This window comes from Pholcus phalangioides, unplaced genomic scaffold (genome assembly GCF_987345545.1).
Source record: "Pholcus phalangioides strain wild (caught in Gottingen) unplaced genomic scaffold, Ppha-v1.0 ptg000015l_1, whole genome shotgun sequence".
NCBI lineage: Eukaryota > Metazoa > Arthropoda > Arachnida > Araneae > Pholcidae > Pholcus > Pholcus phalangioides.
In genome coordinates this window covers 23,722,613-23,747,169 of record NW_028301608.1, presented here as the reverse complement: position 1 = coordinate 23,747,169, position 24,557 = coordinate 23,722,613, and the positions used below count along the sequence as shown (strand labels likewise).

At 37.3% G+C, this 24,557-nt stretch overlaps 1 protein-coding gene across 3 annotated transcripts in view; it reads right to left on the bottom strand.

Annotated features, from left to right (window-relative positions):
• LOC149075703 (uncharacterized) overlaps positions 1-24,258 on the bottom strand; it is a 68,216-nt gene extending 43,958 nt beyond the window's left edge. The window contains exons 1-4 of one of the 3 annotated variants that reach the window (XM_089243197.1): positions 24,138-24,258; positions 12,460-14,190; positions 5,694-5,877; positions 543-803 (exon numbers count right to left, since the gene is read on the bottom strand). In XM_089243197.1, coding sequence (XP_089099323.1) covers positions 543-803; positions 5,694-5,877; positions 12,460-14,172 — 2,158 coding nt within the window. In that variant the 5' untranslated portion in view covers positions 14,173-14,190; positions 24,138-24,258. Of the gene's footprint in view, positions 1-542; positions 804-5,693; positions 5,878-12,459; positions 14,191-24,101 lie in introns of all 3 variants that reach the window. The other 2 variants (XM_089243196.1, XM_089243198.1) reach the window with 2 other exon arrangements.
• Positions 24,259-24,557: the final 299 nt, after the last annotated feature.

The window sequence follows — 24,557 nt, the reverse complement described above, 5'->3', positions numbered from 1 at the left end:
ATAGATTAATGACTAGTGTGTTAGTAATATATATATTATATATTTCGTTTAAAAAAATAAATAAAATAAAAAAAATCGTGATTTAAATAAAAAAAAATCTGATTTAAATCAAATAAATCTATTTTAAAAAAAATAAATAAAAAAAATCAACAGCCCTGTCACCAAGTGATAAGGCATGAAATCCTCATAAGTGTAATGCCATCAGATATTCAAGTATATATTTTCATTTCCTATATTTTTTCATTGTGCATTTTACAATTTTAGAGGATTATGTATGTAAGCATGTGGGCTCTAAAATCTAACAAAAACTTTAAGAAAAGAATTTTCGTTTAAAACCCGTTCCCCGCATCGTAATGATATTTTGAAAGAAAGATTTTTGACACATATTAAGATAATTATAATTGGAGGGAGAGGGGTAATTAGTTTTTTTCATCACGCAAAAATCAGCACATCGATATTTGTAGTAATATCGATGTACACCATACAATGAGATTCTACTGTATGAATGAAGTGTAAAGAAAGGAACCAAAAGGTATACTCACAAACATAGTGCCGATGGAGTGCAAGAAGTATAGAATGGAAAAATGGATCAGTATTCAAGCCTATACCACAGCCAATGATATCATTCACATTCAGTGTCTGACCTGGAATTTTTGATGTTAAGTATTCTGCAGCTTTCTCCTCATAGATTAACATGTCTATTAGAGTTTGAAGCATCTCCTTCTGCAACTGTAGGAATATGTGAGTTTCAACACCCAGTTGATTCAGAAGTGCCACAAAAGGCCTATTAAGGAACAGGCGAACTGGAAAGGATAAACAATTATAAATAAATTAGAACATCTGGTAGTTCATATTAGCAGTTATAATTTGTTATGAACTATGACAGCGCTTCCCAACCTATGGTCAGCGACGATGGCACAGTCAGACTTGATAAATTAATTCAGATTTAATGAAATGATATTAAATTGTTGAAATTTATATTAGCAGACGTGCCAACTTTTGACATCCAGAAATCCGGAGATTCTCCAGAGGGGGGTACCCCCCCCCCCCCGACACTCATAGACTCGATCAAAAAAAGTTCATAAAAAAAATTTCTGAAATTTTTATTTTTTTTTAATAAATTAAGAACAAGTTACATTCTTCTCCCCCCCCCCCCAAGGCAGGTTCTGCATTGCCCCTGAGAAGAATATAATTTCATGTCAGTCTTTCCATGCGGAATAGAGAAATCACATCTACATACTGTTCATAAATTATAAGTGTTTCCTTTTGTGGATGCTATCAGTGATTGATAATCTTGGGTATATAAATTCTTAAAAGCTTTAAATTCAAATTACAAAGCTGCGGACGAAAAAACGTGTTTACCGCACGGCTGTTAATGGAATACAATAATGATTATACAGAAATTTCGGCAACCAAGGTCATGCCCCTGATAAATGACTGCCCATAAACGCTATGAAAACGAACGAATGAAACTCTTTGCCAGTTGCTTAAATGCGGTCACAGAGACTTTTTTACGGCTGCTCAATGGAAATGACTACGGCTGTCCTCTATGGCTGTTTTCCTTAACGACGACGGTAATCATTGATGCCACGAAAACGTGAAAGCTCGCGTAAAATCGAATTTTCCGCCAAAATCCGGAGAGCGGGAGGGAGGATGAAAAATCCGGAGTCTCCCGCCTAAATCGGGAGAGTTGGCAGGTCTGTATTAGTCATACCTTATAGGTTTCCTAATTAAAATTAGACCACCATAATTTTGGCAAACATATCTCAAGAAAAACTCTGGAAAAAATACTGTAATCCTAAATACTAACTGCAGCTAAAAAAAATGCAATTTTTAAAAAGTTTGCTAATTAAAATTTTACTAGTTTTTTTAAATTACTAAAGTGCAAGGTAATGAAGAGCTGCTGCAAATGGCCGTAAACACAAATGTATTTTACTGAAAAAACATTCAGCATGACGAAGCAAGAATATTTCATTGAACAAAATAGTGAAAATTGAGATCTTAAATACGAAAAAAAACAGGAAATTGCCAATGGTCACCAAAAATGTTGCCATAACTCTGCAAAATCATCAGCTGTTGCTAAAATTGCTGGAAAATTGCTGGAAAATTGCCACTGGGTAGGAAATGAAGGAGTTACTGGAATCGCAGTGAACTGAAATACAGTTTAGGGGACAAGTATTAAGCATACTTAATTTACTTACTTACTTTAATTATGTGTGATAAGTAGAGCCCAAAAGTTTAGGCACTAAAAATGGTCAAAATAGGCAGGCAAAAATGCACTAAAAATGCCTAAAGTAGGCACAAAAAAAAGGTATTTATAACTTATGGAAAAAAGGAAAAATAACTAAAACTAAAGTATTAAGGGTCTAAAAACCAGCTGAAAAATTGATTGTACTTGATCCCTCTACTGCTTTAATTATGGTTTATAATAACTGCATTATACTGCAAGTTAAACTAACTTCAAGCCCAAAATAAAATGTCAGTAGACCCTCATTATTAGGTCAATTCCAGGACCGTAGAGAAAAGGGGGGCTCCTTCGAGTTATGAATAATTCTCGTTTATTTGTTGTACTATTTGGAATGATCATTATCATTTCTATAGTTTGTCGTAGAAGGAATAAGGCAGTTGACGACAAACACTACCTTCTACGATTCAAAGATATTATTGAACATTTATTAAACAATTAAATACAAATAAACAGAACCTACAAGAACGAGTGTACCGCATGCCTGCCTCGTTTGAGCCGCAAAAACCCAAGTCCAGTTCCAACGTCACGCAGGCGCGTTCTTTTCCCTATTACGTGGACAGCGCCATCCAGTGGTGGACGCTGTCGCCACAAGTTGAAATAATTGTAATCTCTCAGACCACTTATTCGTATTCAAATGGGCTGGAAGGGGTGCTTTCTGATGATATTTAGTACCGAGAGAGTAGGAAAATTTTAAAAAGAGCAATTTCTTTTGTTCTCAATGCTCGAAATATTTAAGTTTTATAGATTACAGCCTCTAAAATTCACTAAAACTTAAAAATATGTTAAAATAGGACTTTATGGCGGGAAAACTTCGAGTTTGAAAATAAGCAAAAAAAAAAAAAATCATTTATGGCATTTTGCCTGATCTTCCGGGCTCTATACGTATAGTAATAAGTATTTATATAGATCGTAACCACATACTTGCATTATCATAACATAAGTTACAAAAGTTATCTTCATTCACAATTTTATTAAAGATTAGGACATTCATATACAATTTTTTTGAAGAACAGATTTCCCTGACCACCCCTTATCAACACAAACAGTGATGAGATTGAAATTCGCTAAAAATTACTTAATTTTAAAAAGGATGAACAGGGTAAAATGTAGTCTTTTCTGACTATAGCTCATATAGGGTGAATCCAACTTATTCTGCCAAATGAAAGGGGGTGATAGATGAGCCCAAGTTGATCATGAAATACCCCACTAACCCAGTCCTACCTCAAACCATTTTCTAAAAAAGTCTAAAAAAATCAGCATTTGTGAAGTTTCTAAGAGACCTACTCGCAAACTAAACAAATATTTGGAAAGAATAGAAAAATTCCTACAAGATGACATCAAGACATAATTTTCATCAAAATATCTCGATTTATTGGCGAGCTACAAGCACTGAAAGATTAGAAAAGTTCAAAATCGAATTGTTGCCAAAATTTTTCATCTCAGCCACATAAACACCATTCTAACAACAATCGGTGAAATTCACCAAAAAACTTGTGCATTGTACTAGCTTTTGGAATAGTCTACAATAAACCATATCTGTGCTCTTGTTCAGGAGAAATTTAGCCCTTTGTTCTTAATACATCGCTGAAATCAACACGCTCAGGTCCCATCCATAATTACCGTATATACTCATGTATAAGCAGAGTTTTTTTAGAGGAAAAATTTGTTCCTCAAGTGGGGTGGGGGGGGGGGGTGGGGGGGTCGGGTCAGTTTTTGATGAGAAAATATCGACCCCGCAATCAGTAGTCATTTTCGTAGCAGTGTTCGAGAAACCGGCATTATTGGTATGGGATATGTTCAAACCCCACAGAACCAATAGTGTCAAAGCCAAGGCAAAGAAATTGAAACATCATTGGCTTTGATACCAGGTGGGCTAACGTCAATTGCACAGACTTTAGATGCGAGCATCTACAAGCCTCTCAGACTATTTGAGGAATTTGTGGATTGAACAGATGTGTTCCGATGATAAAGAAACTACAAAAGTGGTGCCTTGGAGAAACTATTTTTTTTTTATTTATTCATCAAAGTTACTCTGATTTATTTTATATTATTTAAAATATTTATTTTTATTTTTTCAAATTTACTGGCTTTTTTTTATTTTTCTGGAGCACCGGTTGAGAACCACTGGTCTAGTGTATCGATGGGTACATGAGGCGTGGAATTCTGTTTCTGTCGAAATTATCATCCGATCTTTCAAAAAGTGTTGCATCAGATCAGCAATGTGATGGACGGAACTGAAGATAACCTCTTTGAAAGTGACAATGGCAATGACAGCACAGATAAGGCTAAAAACAAAGATGCCGCACCTCCTATGATGATCTGATGGATTACAATGAGCTTGCAGACTCCAAAGAAATGGATTAAAAAGTTTGAATCATTTTGTATTGCAAATTTCTGCAAGCTATTCATTTTGAGTGAAAATATAAGTATTTTTCTTCTCTAAAATACACAGATTTTTTGGGGTTGGCTTATACACTGGTTTTCAATTTATTGCAGTTTTGTTGGTCCTGAAGTGAGAGGGTCGGCTTATATACGAGTTGGCTTACACACAAGTATATATGGTATTTCCCATCGTAGTCATCATCCCTGAAAATTGCTTGGAAAAATTCCCTGATGGTTACTTTTTTTAATTCCCATTTTTCACCTGGTCTTATAATTTCTTCCACCACTGTATGCCTTCCTTTATACACGAGAGATTTTTTTTCTTTTTTTCCAGCAACAGAAATCATCAATAAGCAATTGGTAAAGCTTACTAAGCTCATAATTTATTACCAACGGGAGCAGTTAAAATGTCAATGGTGATCCTCAGATGCGATCACAGACATAATTTTCATAGTAATATAATTAGTACATCAATCAAAGTCCACAATCAAAACTGATATTGTAATAATCATATTGCGTTGGGTATGTAACACATAACGCGGCATGCGTCAATTCCTTAGAAATTCCTCAGAGGGATGTTTATGAGGTGCATGTAGGGTGTAGTAGCAGTAGTAGGAAAAACTACTAGCTAAAATGACCATAATTTGTCATGGGAAACACAAAATGGCATGACAGGTGGACATATGTTTGGGCCATCCCTCATATCATAGGTGGATACAGAGCCCCACTCTCCTGGTCGAGGAGTCTATATCCGCTTATGCCTGATATATCATTCCCTTAATGCCACAAACACGAATTGCAATGTCCTTGGAAATAATGTTTGAATGTTTACTTTACTCATGTTACTCCATGGAAGTTATTTTCCTAAAGTGTTTTGTAACATGTGTTTCCATAGAGATACATGTTTGTGTTTGAGGCATAACTTACATAGCAAAATAAGGTACCCAACCAGATGATAACAAAATGGAAAATTTTCACATTTGTGCTTCTGGCATGTGACGGACCATATGGCTAACACAGTGTCTTTCTGAAAATTGATTAAAACCAAAAGTGATATCATTACCTGGAGCACTTGTCTTTGCAATTTCAAGGTTTGTATTGTTTGGCGAATCAAATTTTTTCATACTCTTTCGGAAAACTATATCAGCGTCTTTTAATGTCGGGTCTGTCACAAGCATGCCCTTGTAACCACCATAGCGTATCTGGAAGGCACTGCAACATTTGTCATGACCAAGAGCCAACTGAACCTGATGAAATTGAAAGTTAAAATTAAAGAATGTAGAAGTTTCAAATTTATAAAATCATGAACCAGGCAAACCATGCTATAAATAGTTTTGATAATAAATAATTTTAATACAGGGTGTAAAAGAATTGTTGCAAAAATTTTTCATCCCAACCACGTAAACACCCTTTTAGCTACAATCTGTCAAATTCACCAAAAAACTTGTGCATTGTACTAGCTTTTGAAAGAGTCTACAATAAATCATATCAGTGCTCTGGTTCAGGAGAAATTTAATATTAAATTCCTTGTTAAGTTCATTAAGCTTATTCTAAGCGAGCCATTAAGATCTGCTTAGTAATGAATAAATAGGCCTGGATTTTTTTCTTTTTCTATTCGGTCCTTGCATGGTTGTACAACAGCATTGCCTTTCACCACACAAAATTCGGAAGCATACAGCATGCGTCTCTTTCATAATCAGTAATATCCTCTGAACATATAATTCTCCACTATTCATACAAATATTTCACCAGCTGGCCGATGCTAAAATGAATTCAGGAAAGAAAATTTAGCTGCCTCTGTGGAGAATCAAACCTACGTCCTCTCACTTGCTGGCAAGCATGTTAGATCACTATGCTACAATGGCAATGAACCTCTTTCCTTAGAGAGCATGTGTGCTGAATGGGACCGTACATGGCCTATAACTGAGTTAGGTCTGACTGTCCAACCAACTACAACACCCCTTGTGTAGAGTAAATAATTTTCTAGGGATCTTTTCACCAAGAACTATAAGCCCCTGAGGTGACTCAACGGTACACATAGCCTATCCAATAATATACGTGTGGCGAACTCTTTCACCTGCCTAGTCCAGCAAGCGACAAAAGATAAGGACACACACACTCTTAACTGTCTCGAGACCAGTCGGTCGCATTAACCAGCTCGTTATTATATTAAAAATGTGTAATATTCCCGTAAAAATAAATTGTGTTAAATTTCAACTTCAAAGTATGCTATCAAAAATGTGCCAGTGGTGACCCTTATAACTTTAAACTCATGCAACCTAAAAACAAGCTGAACTAACAAGCCATGTGTGCTTAAAAATTTTAACTTTGGATTATTCAAGTTCAAAATCTACGAAGCAAAATGCTGATTGCTAGCATAATCGAGAAAATGTCTCATCATGAATTTGTGCATTTATTTCCTCTCTGGATCGAAAGCTAAAGAAGGCGGCGAACTCCGCTCAGCCGAATACAAATATACAAGAACATATAAGAAGTTAGTGTGTTATATTTTTTCTTTTCGCGAGCATCCGCACTCATATTTTTCATAAATATGTTGGTAGATAACGCTGATCCTCCACGAGCCAGTCATGTCACGTTACAAATTCCCCCTTTTGGAAACAAAACATAAGATTATGGTTTTTTTCAAGTTGAATCAGCTTTTATTATGTCAGGCATCACACAAGACGAAACAAAATTCGCTAGTTTAGTTGTGTCGGTTGATTCAGATACTCTTAGTTAAGTGAGTGATTCACTCTATCGGCCCCCTGACACAAACAAATACGAAGCTCTGAAAGAATGGTTCATAGCAGAGTTCACTGACTCTGAAAGTCAGAAAATAAAAAAAATTGCTCAGTGACCTACAATTAGGGGATAAAAAACAATTTTTGCTGCGGCAAATGCGGGAATCGGTAAAAGATAAATTAAATGATGATTTTTTGAAAAATCTTTGGCTACAAAGACTACCATCTGAAATTCAAACCATCCCTTCGGCTTCGAGAGAGGAATTACCCCAATTAGCCATTTTAGCTGGCAAAATCCATGAGGTATCCGCAGAACATACGGTTTATTCAATAAATCCGCCAGAGTCAAAACTAACCGCTGTGTAGTCACCTATTTTGGTTTCCTTGCAAAAACAAATCGAAAACTTAAGCTTGCAAGTAGAGCAACTGTCTAAGGAAAGAAACCGACCTTGCTTCGAAAATAAACGTCATTAGTCTCGCAACCAAAACTGCAGTGGTTCAGGTCACCGATTTCCTCCTGCTAAGAACCCAAACAATAGCCTCTGTTATCATCATGACCGTTTCTGTGCTTCTTCTTTCAAATGCAAACAACTGTGTTCTTTCTATCAGGGAAATGAGTAGTGGCCACTACCTGTACGGATTCAGGTGGTAGCAAAAATAAGGGTTTGAGTATAAATGAACTGAATCAACTCAAATATGAGTTGAAGGTATACGACAGACAAACAAATTATAGTTACTTGATTGATACAGGAAGCGATGTTTCGTGTATACCACCACAAACAGGTGCTCATAGAGCCACCGATCTGGTACTTTTTGCAGCTAACCATTCCAAAATAAAAACATATGACACAACCTTTTTACACCTTTCCTTGGGCTTGCGTAGATCATTCAAATGGAACTTTGTGATTGCTGAGGTATCTGTACCCATGATAGGTGCTGATTTCCTACAACATTTCTGTCTATTAGTGCAGTGGTTCTCAACTGGGGGCCATATGGCCCCCTTGTGGTACTGGGATACTTCGGGGGACCACGGAAGAAAGTGGAGAAAGGGGCCATGACAGGTGGTTTGGAGAACTGAGAAGAAAAATTAAGGTGTAAAGAAATAAAGATTTTATATCAGTGACTAACACTTACAGTAAGAGAGAGAATCCAACAAAACCACCCATAAAACCAGGGCCTTCTTTAGGGCATGGACCCACCCAGGCCTCACCGCCTACATTTTGCAACAAGTTCCCTAGGATGGGGTTTTTTCAAGTCCCCGGCTAAAAAAAATATATATTTTACAGACCCCCCTTCCTTCTCTATATGAAATTTATTGTATTGAAAACAAAAAAAAAGACAAAAACCATATTAGGCCCCGGGCTGTAGCTCTGTCAGTCCCACTCTTGTGAGGGGTCATGTTCAGGGGCCTCATGCCCATAAGTGACCCCACCTTGTGATATTTTGTATAGTACAATATTAATTTTGAAAATAAGTAGGAAATATGTAGGCTGTTTATTTCCAGCTAAAGTATGGGACTACCATAGCATTACTTTGCCTAAGGAGGGGGCCCCCATGATGTTGAGACGGTCCTGATAGAACTCAGACTAGCGGGGAGATCAATAAATTCTAGGCTTGTGGTCTGGAAGCCAATTTTCTTTGCAAAATTTTCGTTCAGTACAAATTCACTGAAAAAAATCATTTCAATACGTATAAAGTGTCTTGCTTCTAGATGAGAGTTGAAAACTCTGGGTAGGACAGGGGAGCCACAAGAAAAAAATATGGTTCAAAGGGGGCCACAGGCAAAAAAAGGTTAAGAAACACTGTATTAGTGGACCTAAAAAGGAAACGGCTCATAGATTCTACTACTAATTTCAGCATTGGAGGTGATTCCAAACCTTGTTCTCAAGCAGAAATAAAAACAATAGACGGATTTTCTCCATATCACAACCTCCCGAGAAAACATGCAGATATCACAAATCAATCCGGCATTGAATTTTAAGGAAGTTAAACATTCTATGGAGCATCATATCCAGACGACAGGACCACCTGTTCATTGCAAAGTCAGACGACTGCATCTTAAAACATTTGATTTAGTCAAAAAAGAATTTGAATACATGTTAGAAACCGGCATTTGTAGGCCATCAAAGAGCCCCTGGGCATCATCCTTACACGTCGTGGATAAGCCAGCTGGTGGTATACGTCCGGTGGGAGATTATATGAAGTTAAATGCTCAGACAGAGAGAGAGAAAGAGTCCCTGATAGGTACTCTATACCCCACTTACAAGATTTTTCTCTCATGTGCTTTATGACAAGAAAATATTTTCTAAACTAGATATTTTTCGAGCTTACCACACAATTCCAGTACGTGAAGAAGATATTCCTAAAACTGCAGTTATCACACCATTTGGGTTGTACAAGTTCCCATTCCTAAATTTTGGACTCTGCAATGCAGCTCAGACATTCCAAAGATTCATGGATGAGGTTTTAAGAGACCCAGATTTTTGCTTTGTTTATATATACATTGATGACATTCTAGTTTTTTCTAAGAACGCTGATGAACACCTTCGTCACTTGGAGTTGCTATTCAATCACTTAAACAAATATGGTAACAAACTTAATGCCTCTAAATGTGAGTTAGGCCTTAAAAGAATTGACATTCTTGGGTCATGTAATAAATGAAAAGGGTATCAAGCCCTAGCCTAAAAAGGTTCAGGCCATTTTAGAATACCATAAACCTAGCAACTTGAGAATTGAGGCGGTTCTTAGCACTGGTAAATTTTTATAGAAGGTTCCTGCCATGAGCAGCTGAAAAACAAAATGTCTCGACAGAATTTTTAAAGGGGCTCAACTAACAATTTGAATCACAAATTTGATTGGTCCAACGAGGCTTCTACAGCTTTCGAGGACTGTAAACATCAATTAGCCCAAACTGTACTTTTAGTGAACCCATCTCCAACAGCTCAATTGGTCTTGAACACTGATGCTTCAGATGTAGCCATAGGGGGAGCCTTGAATCAGGTGGGACAGACATTAGAACGCCTTGGTTTTTTTCTCTCAGAAACTTTCCTCGAATGAAAAAAACTATGGCGTTTATGATAGAGAATTGCTTGCTATATTTGCCAGCATAAAATATTTTAGATGTATGTTAGAAGGTCGACAATTCAGCATCCTAACTGATCACAAACCGCTCATATATGCATTTTGACAAAAATCGGAAAAATTATCACAGAGGCAAAACAGACAGAATACAACATTTCCCAATTTACGACTGACATACATCATATTAAGGGATCAGAAAATTCGGTTGCGGATGCTCTATCGCGAATTGAGGAAATTACAACACCATGTTCCATCAATTACACTGAAATAGCGGAAGCCCAAGAAACAGATGTGGAGCTGAAAAACTTTTTATCGAAACGAACTTCATTGGACTAAAAAAAGTGACACTGCTCGACTCAGACCGGGAACTGTATTGTGATGCTTCTTCCGGAAAAGTCAGACCTGACGTTTCAAAGGACTTCAGTTACCAGGTTTTCCAGGCGGTGCACAACTTATCACACCCCGGAACCCAAGCTACTACCAAACTGGTCACAGACTGATTCGTCTGGCCCTTTGTCAATAAAGATGTCACCAGATGGGTCAAGTCTTGTATTCCGTGCCAGAAAATGAAAGTTCACAGACATACAACCAGCAGTTTAGGTTCATTTGAACTCCCAACCGAACGCTTTCAACACATCCATCTTGACATTATTGGTCCGATTCCAGAATCACACACAAGGATTTTCTCATGCACTCACTATGGTAGATCGTTTTACGTGCTGGCCAAAATTGGCACTGATCGTGGACGTTACTGCTGAGACTGTGGTGAAGGCATTCCTGTTGGTATAGAAATTGCGATTCAGTCCCAAGCGCATCACAATGGATAGAGGACGTCAGTTTGAATCTTCGTTATTCCAAGAGTTTGAAACCTCTTGGGTGTTCAAAAATTACTCGCATCATTCAATCCCAAAGCAAACAGCATGATTGAAGGCATACATCTTCCGCTGAAGGCAGCAATCAAGTGCCAAAATATGAACAGATGGGTCGATGTACTATCAACAGTTTTGTTGGGTTTCCAATCAACTTTTTGACATGACCTCAGTGCAACGTGCCTGGAATTAGTATATGGTACAACTTTGTGACTTACAGGTGATTTCCTCGCAAGAGAATTGAAGCAGCTCGGCCGTCAATATTGGTCTCCAGACTATGTGATGACATGCAGCGTTTGACTCCGGTACCAGCAAGTTCCCAAGGGGTGAAAAAAGTTTTTGTGCATCCTGAACTTTCATGCTGTACACACATCTTCGTGCGCCACGACGCTTTACGCAAACCTCTACAAGCAACATACGACAGCCCTTTTGAGATATTAAAAAAATGAAAAATACATGTTTCTCAAAATTAAGGGAAAAGAAGAAGTGGTATCTCTAGATCACATTAAGCCTACCTTTTTTGTTGTCGAAGAGGACAGTCAACATAATGTTGAAGCCCCTGAGTCACCCGTGACCACAACAACTCGCACCGGGAAGCGCGTTCGCTTCCCAAGACATCTCGTGTCTTACGACACTGGAGGGGGAGTACTGAGGTGACTCAACGGTACACGTAGCCTATCCAATAATGTACGTGTGGCAAACTTTTGCACCTGCTTCTTGCTTGCACCTGCCTAGTCCAGCAAGGGACAAAAGATAAGGACACTCACACACACACTCTCTTAACTGTCTCGAGACCAGTCGGTTGCATTAACCAGCTCGTTATTATATTAAAAATGTGTAATATTCCTGTAAAAATGACTTGTGTTAAATTTCAACTTCAAAGTACGCTATAAAAAATATGTCAAAATATATGCTATCAAAAAAAAAAAAAGAAGATAAATCAAAAATTCAATCTTGAAATCAACAGCACCATCTGTTCTGATGGTTCTCATTAATAACAATGCAGAAGGTCTTTTAATGTACCTAACACCCCAATCCTGCTCTATTCCCTGGCTGAGTCGACCAACATGTTAAGATGACATGTTTCAAGCAAGAGGACTAGATAAAAAGACACTAAATAATGTTTTTTATATCTTACCTTATCAGAAAGAGATTTTGATATTCTACCTATTCCATCAGAGAAACAATACGGCTTGGATGTCAATGGATCTGTACCATGTTCAATGTCATCTTCTGTTTTGATGCGATTTTCATCAAGAGGCACAGACACAGTACTTTCTGTCTGTGAAAAAGCTTGTCCCATTCTAGACATGTATTTAGGGACACTATGTATGTGGGAAAAATCGCCCATCCAACGCCTGATAACACTAATGTCATTTCCCTCGTTGTCCTTGGCATACATCCACACTCCGTGATCTCTGATTTGAGAATTCGACCATGCAAGAAAACTGTAATGCCTCCCACAAATTTTCAAGCCATCCATCATTGGCTTTTTGATTGCATGAAAATATATGTTATCATCTGTTTGAGGAGCATTAGAACTCAAACGTGTGATGTCATCATCACGGAAAGACACTCTTAGAGCGTAATCAGAGTCAAATTTCCTTATAACACGATTCTCAAACATGATTTCTGGTGGCCACAGCATCATTCTGGTAGGAGTCAGAATAGCTCTTCGAATTGTACGCGTCTTCGGTGGAATGATGTATTGAAGGAAGTCATCATTGCCGTTATGATTGTAGTAATAGGAATACAGAGCCAACAAAGCACCCAGAAAATTCACAAAATGACAATTGTCAACAGCAAAAAATATTTCTATTAGGGATTTTTCGAGCAATTTTTCATTACTTAGATGTAATACGATATGTGAAGGGATAACTGAATTCAGAAAGAACGCTCGGATCTGTTCAGCAACATAGAAATTTCTGTTCACAATGGCAAACACCATGTAGCGACATGAAAAATATTTAAAACATGCATCCAACTCATTCGAAGGTAATGTTGTTTCTTTTTCAATAATTTTGCCATACATAATAGGCAAATAATTACATCGACGGTGCATACAACTTATAATTTCAGGAAACAGTTCCACTTGAATTTTCAAACGCATCACATTTGCTCTGCCAATAATTTCCGGCTTTAAGAAGCCATCGTTCAGAACCCGATCAGTTTGATCATAACGAAAACCATTCCTTGCACGCTTCTCTTGAACCCTGTAGAACAGAGGGGGATGCAGCATGACAAGATAGACGGAACAATAAGGAACTCCATATTCAATTATTATCTTGCTTATATTATCATATGAGATTAATGTTTTAATTTTATCATTTGATAAAAATCTCTCCATGACAACTTCAAGCTTTTTTTCATCATGAACAAAATTCAAAGTATACTTGAATTTAGAAACAAGATTTGAATTGTGAAAGTATAAAGCAAATTCACCCGTAAATGGCAAAGAACCAAATGCGATGTCAGAGCATTCAATTCCTGAATGCTGGACATCATAACATTTAATAAATGATTCTTTCTTTGACAGAACCAGCAGTGGTTTGAGCTTTGTATCAAAATGTTTCGAAACATCATTCCAACAGCTAACCAACAGTTGATATGCCCTCTGAGAAATAATGTGGGAGATTTCTGCTTGAACAGCCACCTCCGATCCTAAAATCTCTGGAAAAGATGAGTCATTACGAATCGTGAGCATTTCACATTTCTTCTTCTTGAATCCATAATTATCCAATCCACGAATTACAATATCTATTTTATCTTCGATATGTGGATGATTTGGAAGACATATCTGTGGTGGAATATCTGGAGGAAAATACACTCTGAAATCAATCAATGAAGACATTCTTTAGCAAACTTGAACCTACAATAAAAAGCAACTAAAGTTAATGCAAGCCACATGACAAGAAAAAAAATAATAATTTAAAAAATTCAAACAGAAAGTTTTGATGGAATGCAGGGCTATCCCACTAAAAAAAAAATTATAAAAAAGAGGGAGATGGAAGCAGAGGCGATGAAATAAAAAAAAATTGAGGGGGGTTGAAAGTTGCCCCGTATATACAGGACCTTCTGCAACAGGAGGAGTTGTGCATTGAATTGTATATTCATTAATTATTGGGAAGAGAGCTCAGACTCCTCCTAAAATTTATTGGGGGGGGGGGGGCCTCAAACAGCCTCAGACCCTTGGGTTCTGGCACATCTATGGGAGAATGGTATACCCCCCCCCCCCTCCAGACAACATAATCATGACACACAAAAAAAAAAATTCATAGTTACCATTTCTGTATCTTTTAAGATTTTTAAGATTGACTTGAGCCAAAGAAAAATGACAGAAATGACTTGGTAAGGAAAAACAATTTTGGGCCTAACAATGTGCTATAGCAACCACAGATAATTCTTTTCCATTTCTTCTCACAATATATCTACAAAAGTAGTGTTGTTGAGGGCATTGTCTCAGGAAATTGGAAACTTGCTAATGTTGTTCTGATATTTAAAAAGGGCAGTAGAGAAACCGTGTCAAATTAGGCCTATTGTTCACTAAGTCTGATGAGCTACCTCTCAAAAATTTTGGAAATTGTAGGGTATCTGGCAACACCAGAGAACAGTATAATGGGCAAATGATGGCAACACCCAAGGAGGATATAGTTTGATAACAAAGAGATTGGACTCATGGTCCTAGTCTCCAAGAACCAGAAAATTTCTATTTTGTATTTCAGTCTTGAATTGATTATGTAACTTTAGTATAATAAAACAAATATCATACAGAAATTACTATCAAAAAGCAATTGGTGAAGTGGATAGATGGAAATAATGTGATGTCGGAATACCAGGATGGGTTCAGGAAGAGGAAAACACGTGTAACTGACCTTCTCTGCTTCTATGATCATGTGACTAAGGCTTTGGGCAAAGGCAAAAATGGAAACATGGTTTATCTTGGTTTCCAGAAGGGTCCAACATGGCAAAATCTTGAAGCGTTTTTATATGAGATTGGGGGCAACTTGTGGAATTGGATAGAATTGTGATTGCAACAAAGGTCACAGCTTGTTATGGTGCATAGAGAAGTTTTCTGATTGGACAGGTGTTAAAAGTGGAGTTACTCCACCTGGTCCCAGGTTTTTCACTTTCATCAATAAGCTCAACCAGATATCGATGGGATTATGAGCAAATTCACAGATGACATGAAGTAAAAGCTTATGAGGGCAATCGGGAATCAAACTAAAAGGAGAGGCTCTAGACAAACTTGAATATGATTGCAGCATGTTACAGCCTATTCACTAACTAAAAATTGTTGACTCTTGTTCCGTAGTGAGCTGCTAATTCTTGATTTGCTCCAGTCTTCTTGGATCAAAGTTGGGTCCTGCAGATCGCCATATTTGCAGTTTAAAAAAAATGCTTGCAAGGTGGTTTGGGGCTAATAGGCCCAATATTGTACTTATGATAATAGGCCTATGTAATGAAAAATTCTCTAGTTACAGCACACACTTTTCCAAATTAAATTCTGAAATAAAAAATAAGTTCATTTCTTTGGCTTTTGAATTTTAAAATTTATCAAAGGAAGTTGGGCAAGTATGGGTAGTCTGTAGTTAGCAAAGGGCTTCAAGTGTTCTTCAGGGCTCCCACTCAAAAAATGAGAAAAAGTAGGAAAATGCAGGACTGAAAAGTAGGATGGGGGAGGGTAACCCCCTTAGACAACATAATCATAGCATAATGGAAAAAATCCCTAAAGATCAAATCTTTTGATCTTTTCAAATTATTTAAACATTTTTTTTAAATTTTGAATTAACTTTTTTTTTTCAAAGCACTATTTCAGTTTCCTATAAGATTGACTCAAGCCAAAGCAAAATCACAAATGACTTGGTTACAAAACCAATTTTTGGCCAAAACAGTGCACTAGCAACCACAGATAATTCTTTGCTCTCTCTCCTCATATATATATTACATTCTTTTTTGGAGTCTTCCAAAGTGCAGAGCTTGTCAACTCTCTTCGACAATGCACAGCAAATTTTGAAGACGCAAGTTTTTTAAGAATGACGCTCCTTCGAGACTACTTTCAAAAGCACAGTGCAAAATGTGTAGATTACAAGATCCGATGTAAATAAGGCAAGGTAAACCAGATAAATTTACTGCGTTGCCCATCATTTTTTAAAGGGATTTGTTCACATTTTACTGTTCAATGCCAGTGTAATATTTTTGACAAATGAAGCACTTCCATTTCCAGCTCTTTGCTGAGCATTGTAAATATTGTTTCTGCCTCTTCATGCCTTAAAAATACAGAAGACAACTGAATGCTATTGGGAGCATGAGAATCACAAAACCTAGAATAGGCCTATGTATCCAACTGCTTTGAAATGCAAACTGTTGTTTCTCACCTATTTGCACCATAATTTTGAATGATGAACGTTAGTTACTGTCCAAGACCATGAAGTAATACATACAAAATTATTTTTCCCATCCGGTTTTCTATTTTGTTTAATAGTACAGTTAATTATAATAATTCGGTTACAGACATACGCAAATACATGATGATACCGTTATCATCATGTATTGTAGAGAAAGGGAGTTCTTAAATAATTGAAAAAAAAAATAAGACATCCAAAACGGCATCGATATATTAAAAAAAAAATATCATTCAACATTATTCAAGGAGCATGATGCAATACTATTAAATGAATAATGAAAATTATATCACAAATAACTGTCATATATTACGGACACACGATTACAAAGATGCTATCGTAACAACAAAGTGGCGCGAACTGCCTAAACATCCAATAGCCGTAATACGATACAATGACATGTGCGCCATCTGCCTGACAATAATATAACCACATACATAACATCTCCCTTTCTTAGCATTGCAAATGTTGCCTTCAAAATCCAAGTCGGTCCGGAGGTTTTCTTTTTCGAGTGGACCTACGAAGCAAAGGGTGGGCAGGTAGCGCTGGCTCGACACCCGATGACACAACATCACCAGTCTCATCTCCAGCCGTCTCGTCCTCAGCCATGTGTGGCCGATCCTCCGCTCCAGGTCGGTTGTCAACATCAGTGTGAGAACCTGAAAAAGAAAACTGATCATTATTACTATGAGACTGTTCTCCCGAAGTGGCAAGAGGAGGCACATCTCGGATATTCCCTTGTTCATCACTCTCGTCCTTCACAGCTTCTCCACATTTCCGGATTTGGTCGACATGGCGTCTCCAGATTTCAGGTCCCACTTGCACGCTGTATGACAGGGTACCATCTCTGTTCAGTACAGTCCCAAACTTCCATTTCTCAACACCACGATAGTTCCTAACAGCAACTTTTTCTCCAGCTGAAAATTCACGATGAAATGCATGAGTGTGTGATTCTTGTTTTCTCTGCACACTCCCCCTCACATCAGGATGCATCAAGTCCAATCTGGTACGAATCTCTCTTTTCAAAAACAACATACTCGGCTTTTCGCCAGTTAATGAGTGCGGTGTTATTCTATACATCAGTAAGAATTGTTGCAATCTCTTACGTAGATCCGATTCCGTAAGAAAGGTAGATTTTATCGAATACTTGAATGACTGAACCATTCTTTCAGCCTCACCATTCGTTGCAGGATGGTATGGAGCCGATACTACATGTTTGATACCATTTGACTTGAGAAATTCCTGAAACTCCATGCTCGTGAAATTTGTTCCATTATCGGAAACCAAAGTTTGAGGCAAACCAAACCGAGCAAACAATTTTCGAAGTTGTGATACAGTGGTACTAGCAGTTATGTTTCGTGTTATAATAATTTCAGTCCACTTGGAATATGCATCACAAACTACAAGAAACATTTTTCCAAAATATGGACGTGCATAATCGATATGTATTCGTTGCCAAGGACCATTTGGCCATTCCCAGGGATGCCGCAAAACTTTTGGTGGTTCTTTTCTTGTTTTCTGATAAGATTCCCAGTTGGATACAAAAGCCTCGATATCTTTGTCTATACCAGGCCAAAAGCAATGACTTCGTGCTAAAGCCTTCATTTTGATTATACCAGGATGGCCTAAATGTAGTTCTTCAAGAACTTTCTGCCTAAATTTTTGTGGAATGATGACCCTATTTCCACATAAAATACACCCGTGTTGCAACGAAAATTCAATCTCTTTTCTCTTCCAAGGTGCGGGTAGTTCAGTCCCTTTTAGCAAGCAGTGATACAGTTCAGAAAGAGATTTGTCATGTTGGGTGGTCCTGGAAATTTCTTGAGCAGTCAGAGGCACAGTTTCAATCTGCATTACATTAAAACAGTCAACTTCATTATAACTGTCCTCTTGAGACTCTACAGGTAGTCGCGAAAAGGCATCAGCGTTCCCATGATCCTTGGTGTTTCGATACTGAATCGTATAATTAAATGCCTGTAAAAACATAGCGTAATGCAACATTCGTGTAGCCGAGAGTACAGGTAAACTTTTGTGTGGAGAGAATATTGATACTAAGGGCTGATGGTCCGTTATTAGAAAGAAATGTCTCTCAAACAAATAATGGTAGAATTTTTTTACACTATACTCAACACTTCTCTGTCAATCTGAGAATATTTCATTTCATTCCTTGAAAGTGCACGTGATGCAAACTTTATGGGTCTTTCCGAACCATCCGGCATGTAATGACTGAGTACGGCGCCAATGCCAACCGATGAAGCATCGGTCTGTAAAACTTGAGAAATAGATCTGATAGGAAAGGGGGTGGAGTGTTGATATACGTGAAATCCTGTTTGAAGGCTAGAGAGTGTAACGTGCAGAGAAGTGATATTGAAACCATATGGGTTGAACTTGAGAACAAAAGACGTCATAAACTTATTGTTGGGGTTTGTTACAATCCACCGAATAGGGATCAAAACTACATTGCCAAAATTCATGATGAAATTTCCTACATGTGTAAGCGAAAGAGGATTCTCATACTAGGGGATTTCAATTACCCGGGTATTGATTGGGAGAACCTTTCATCTGGAAATCAGTATGAAAGAGACTTTCTTAAGTTGGTGCTCGAAAATTTTTTGTATCAGCATGTATCAGAAGCCACTAGGGGCACTGCTATTTTGGATTTAGTTCTTACTAGTTCTGAGGATCTAGTTGAACATGTTTCGGTGGGGGAAGAGTTTTCTTCCAGTGATCATCGTATCGTCAGATTTCACTGTAACTTTTCCTTGGGTAAGGTTGATAACAAAAGACTGGTTCCTTGTTTTCGGAGAACTAACTTTGATGTTTTGAGAAGAAGGTTAGCGGAAGTTTTCAAAGACCGGTTGGAATCAGTAGGGGGTGGTAAGTCAATGGGAAGAATTTAGTACGGAGCTGTCCTCTGTTTTGCACGACGTAATATCCTTTGTTCGAAAAAAGCGTGTTTGTACATCACACCCTCTATGGTTCACGGATAGCGTGCGGAACCTTTATCTTGAAAAGAAAAGAGCATTCAGAGAGTATAAAATTGGACGTGGTGACCTATCATTGTTTACTGATAAAAGAAGACTGTTGAAGAAAGCGATAAGGGATAGTAAAAAGGAAGTTGAATCTAGGTTGGCAGATAACATTGGCTCTGACCCAAAATCATTTTTTCGATACGTCAATAATGGATGTAAGGGGACAGTTGGCCCCCCTCTCGATAGGAGGCTCTAAGGTAGAGAGCAATTTAGGCATGTGTGGTGCTTTCAATGACTTTTTCGCGTCGGTTTTTAATGGAGATAATGATATTCGATATACAGGTGTTGCATGGGGTAATAAAACCCTCAACGATATTCAAGTAGAAGACATGGAGGTCCTAAATCTTCTAAGAAATGTATGTGCAAGCAAAGCACCAGGACCAGATGATATCTATCCCAGGGTTCTCAGGGAAGGTGCTAATGAATTGTTGGGGCCAGTCGCACAGATATACAGGAGTAGTGTTGCTGAGGGTATCGTCCCGAGAGATTGGAAACTGGCTAACGTTGTTCCGATATTTAAGAAGGGTAGTAGAGAAGTGGTGTCTAATTATCGTCCAGTGAGTTTGATGAGCTCCCTCTCGAAAATTTTGGAAATTATCATCAAAAGGCAGTTTGTGAAGTGGATAGACGAGAATAATGTATTGTCGGATAATCAGCATGGGTTCAGGAAGGGGAAGTCATGTGTAACTAACCTCCTTTGCTTCTATGATTACATGACTAAGGCTTTGGGTAAGAGCAAAAATGTCGACGTTGTTTACCTTGATTTCCAGAAGGCATTCGATCGGGTCCAACATGGCAAACTCTTGAAGCGTTTACACGAGATTGGAATAGGGAGCAACTTGCTGAATTGGATAGAATCGTGGTTAAGAGATAGGTCGCAACGAGTTATGGTGAATGGGGAATTCTCTGGTTGGACAGACGTCAAAAGTGGAGTTCCTCAGGGAAGTGTCCTTGGCCCCATACTTTTTTCACTTTTTATCGACAAACTCGATCAGGGTATCGATGGAATTACTAGCAAATTCGCAGATGATGTGAAGCTAATGGGGGTAATCGGGAATGAAAGCGATAGGGAATTGCTCCAGACCAACTTAAACAAGATTGCAGCATGGGCAAATGAATGGAGCATGACGTTTAGCGTAGATAAGTGCATGGTCGCTCATTTTGGTTCGAACAACCCACGGTTCTCTTACGAGTTGAATGGTGTCACTATCCCGGATGCAACTAGAATCACAGATTTGGGAATTCTCATTGACAAGCGGCTTAGGTTTTCTGAACATTGTTCAGCGGTTGTCAAAAAACGAATAGAATGCTTGGTCTCATTTTCAAAAAGGTCTCTTCGCGTTCTCCTAAAGTCATTCTTCCGCTTTTTCGAGGCTTAGTTCGTCCTGGACTGGAGTATGCTGTAAGGTTTTGGAGACCATACCTACAGAGAGACATAGACTTGATTAAAGGGGTGCAGAGAAGAGCTACGCGTGTCCTTATTGGCACACAGGGCTTGAGTTATGAAGAAAGACTTCATTTTTTGAATATGTTTACATTGGATGAACGCAGGTGTCGAGGAGATATGATCGAAGTGTTCAAAATTTTCAATGGGATGGATAGGATGGACCATAAACTTTTAGTATACCGCCAATCAACTGCTTTTACAAGGGGACACCAGTATCGATTGGTGAGGGACAATGCAAGGTTATGGTGTCGCAGGGAATTTTTCTCTAATAGGGTTGTTAATAAATGGAATAGCTTACCCCTGGAGGTAGTAAATTGTAACACAATTGACACGTTTAAAAAGAAATACGATAAACATGTTGGGGTAAATCAAGAAGCTATCCATTCTTAGAATAGGACAACCATAAGTATTCTTTATGGGCATTGTATAATATTTTATCATGTGTATATATTGTTTATAATTTGTGTTAATTGCATTTTTAATTGGGTTGCTGTATTTTTGAAACATATGACATCCATATTTTTATGGGCATCTTTTTATCAGCCACCTCGTTGAGCGTTTTGCCTGTTGTGGCGTTGTATTTGTATTTGCATCACAAAAAAAAGTGAACATTTATTCCATATTCTTCTTTCATCACTTTCAAAATTGATTCCAAATGAGCCCAAATAGATGAAGGTCCATGCTTCAAATTTGGTGACACTGAGCAGAATGAAATTGGCTTCTCACATTCCGCAACATACAGCGCACAGGTATGAAGACATACTTGATCTCTTGACCCACAAAAATTATGACTTTGCACTTCAGATAATTTGCAATTATAATTTTCACTGAAATACACATGAAGAACAGCTTCATGTTTTTGAATGTTTCTAATGCACATTTAGTAAGCTGTATATTGGTGTTGGATGTTAAAAATGTGTTTCTTGAACAATTTCATTTCTCTCTTTTTTGGAAAACATTGATTAAGTCTGTTAGGTTCCACAATCTCTGCTCTTTTATTATTTTTGTAACTTCTATCACTTTGTCATTCTTTTACAATTTTACTTCTTTGCGTTGCCATTCTTCACACTGTACAGTGCTATTCTCATCCAGCGATTTAGAAATTTCATTCGTAGATACCATCTTGTCATGACAATTCAAAAATTTGCCATACATACAGGATTTAGACTCTCTGCTACACGTGATATCATCAACTATGGTTTCAAGAGATGATGTTTGGATTAAACTTAGTTTATATAGTGCAATTAATTTATATTTTAAATTACTGAGCTGCCAATCCAAAATTGTTGATATTTTATAGGCATGTTTCCTATTTCCACCTTTCTTTTACTTCAAGATTTTTTTGTTGAAATTGAATGGTAATTTGATGTTGGCATAAATCTCACGTTTGTCTCTTCCACCTCCCTGGATCTGTGCTTGGCAGTGATTTTGATGAGCTGTACCAAGGGCGTAGCCAGGGGGGGGGGGACTCATGTGAGAAAATGACCGAAAAAAGGGAAAAAGATGGCCAAATCCATTGTTCTGTCACTTTGGTTCCCCCCCCCCAACGAAATTTCTGGCTACGCCCCTGAGCTGTACTATTTAATTTTTATATTTAACTGAAAAAATATGATGGGAGAATGTGGTAAAGGGTTTAAATTTAATAGATAACTTATTAAATTTAACTTCAAACTTCAAAACCTCTTAACTAAGAAAACTTTACTTTAAATCATAGTTTTCATTCTGTTGCGTTGGTTTTTGGAAGACATAACAGTGGACAAATTAGCCTAAATTATTTTTTCCCATTATAAATTTAAATGATTTGTGAAAACTTTTATTACATTTTGTATTAAACTTTTATTAAGTATTTGTGATAATGAGAGAAAAATTTGGTAAAAGTAAACCTTTCAATGAGCTCAAGTGTTATTTTAATCTGGTATAAAAATATATTTCCCAAATGGCCATAACAGAGGACATTTTAAAATGGGAAAAATTTCGGGACACGAACAAAAAAAATAGTTTTTCATAAAAAAAAATTCTCAAAATTTTATTGTTTGTTTTATTTATCTATGGCACATATATCAAATGTGATTCCAAGTTTTCTGAAAAAAAATTTCAGGATTGCACCAAGTCTCTGCTTAACACTTTTTGAAGCTGGGACAGCTAGATTTTAACGTTTTGCTACAAACAATGATTTTTAAAAAAAATTCAATACCATCTGAAACAAATTAAGAAACACTGCACAACAGAATTAAATGAAGAACTACAAAAAAAATTAAAATTCCCACCAGAGTGCTCTAAAATTTAGTAAAAAAAAATTAGTCTCGGAAACAGTTCGTACACTTTTTTTGGGAATGACCCATATATTTAATGTTTCTGGAAATGGCAGTAAAAGGATTGATTATGTTGATTACATGAATATGAAATGAAGTCATTTGTCATAAATCAGCTCTTTTCCATTTCTTCTGCATTCAGTGGAAAAAACCGATTTCTAACGGGGGGGGGGGAGGAGTTTCTTCCACCTCTGAAGAAACTTTCAACCCACGAATGAAAATACTAATCTATCTTTTTCCCAATCAATTTGAAAGCACCATAAATACATTTCACACACACACACAAATTACAATGAAACCTCGATATAACGATACTCCACGGACCAAGAAAAATGATCGTTGTACAGGGATTATCGTTATATCGAAAGGCAGCAGTTTAACATTATTAAGTATAGACATTCCCAAACAGCACTTCGAAAAACATTCCCACAATATTGTTGAAGAGAGATTTATCATTGTAACGAGATTTCATTGGGCATCAATTAGCATTTCCCTCTCCTTTCATTGTGCTAGTAATTTTTCCTTCTCGCTGATGAAGTTAAATTATATAAATTCCCACAAGTTTTCTACTTCGTAAAAATACTCACTTCTCCAAAAAATTGAGGTTATATATTTATATAAACCTTTAATCTTCACTAGTGCGAGAAACCCAAACTAACTGTTCTTATCTCTCAGCGTCCAGACCGGTAACAGTGTTGATAAAGATAAAACCTCGTGACAAAGAGCTTGGCCTCGTGACTTGTCGAAACTAAAACTAAAAAGGAAGAAAAAAAACATCTACTGCAGATAGGTATTTTCTAGAACTTCTAAATATGCCAAAAAAAATGAAACAAGAAACAGCAAAAACTAAAAAAAAATAATAAAACGGATTTTTTTTTTTCCATCCTTTTCATCAATCCATTTGTTATTCGATTTGTTATTTTTAAGAGAAATAAAAATGATTCTGCAAAAGAAACATAAGCGTCAACATAACAGCTGGTTGCTGGAACTACTGCTACTATCTATTAGCGTACACTTACAACATTAGGGATAAAAGCCATCGC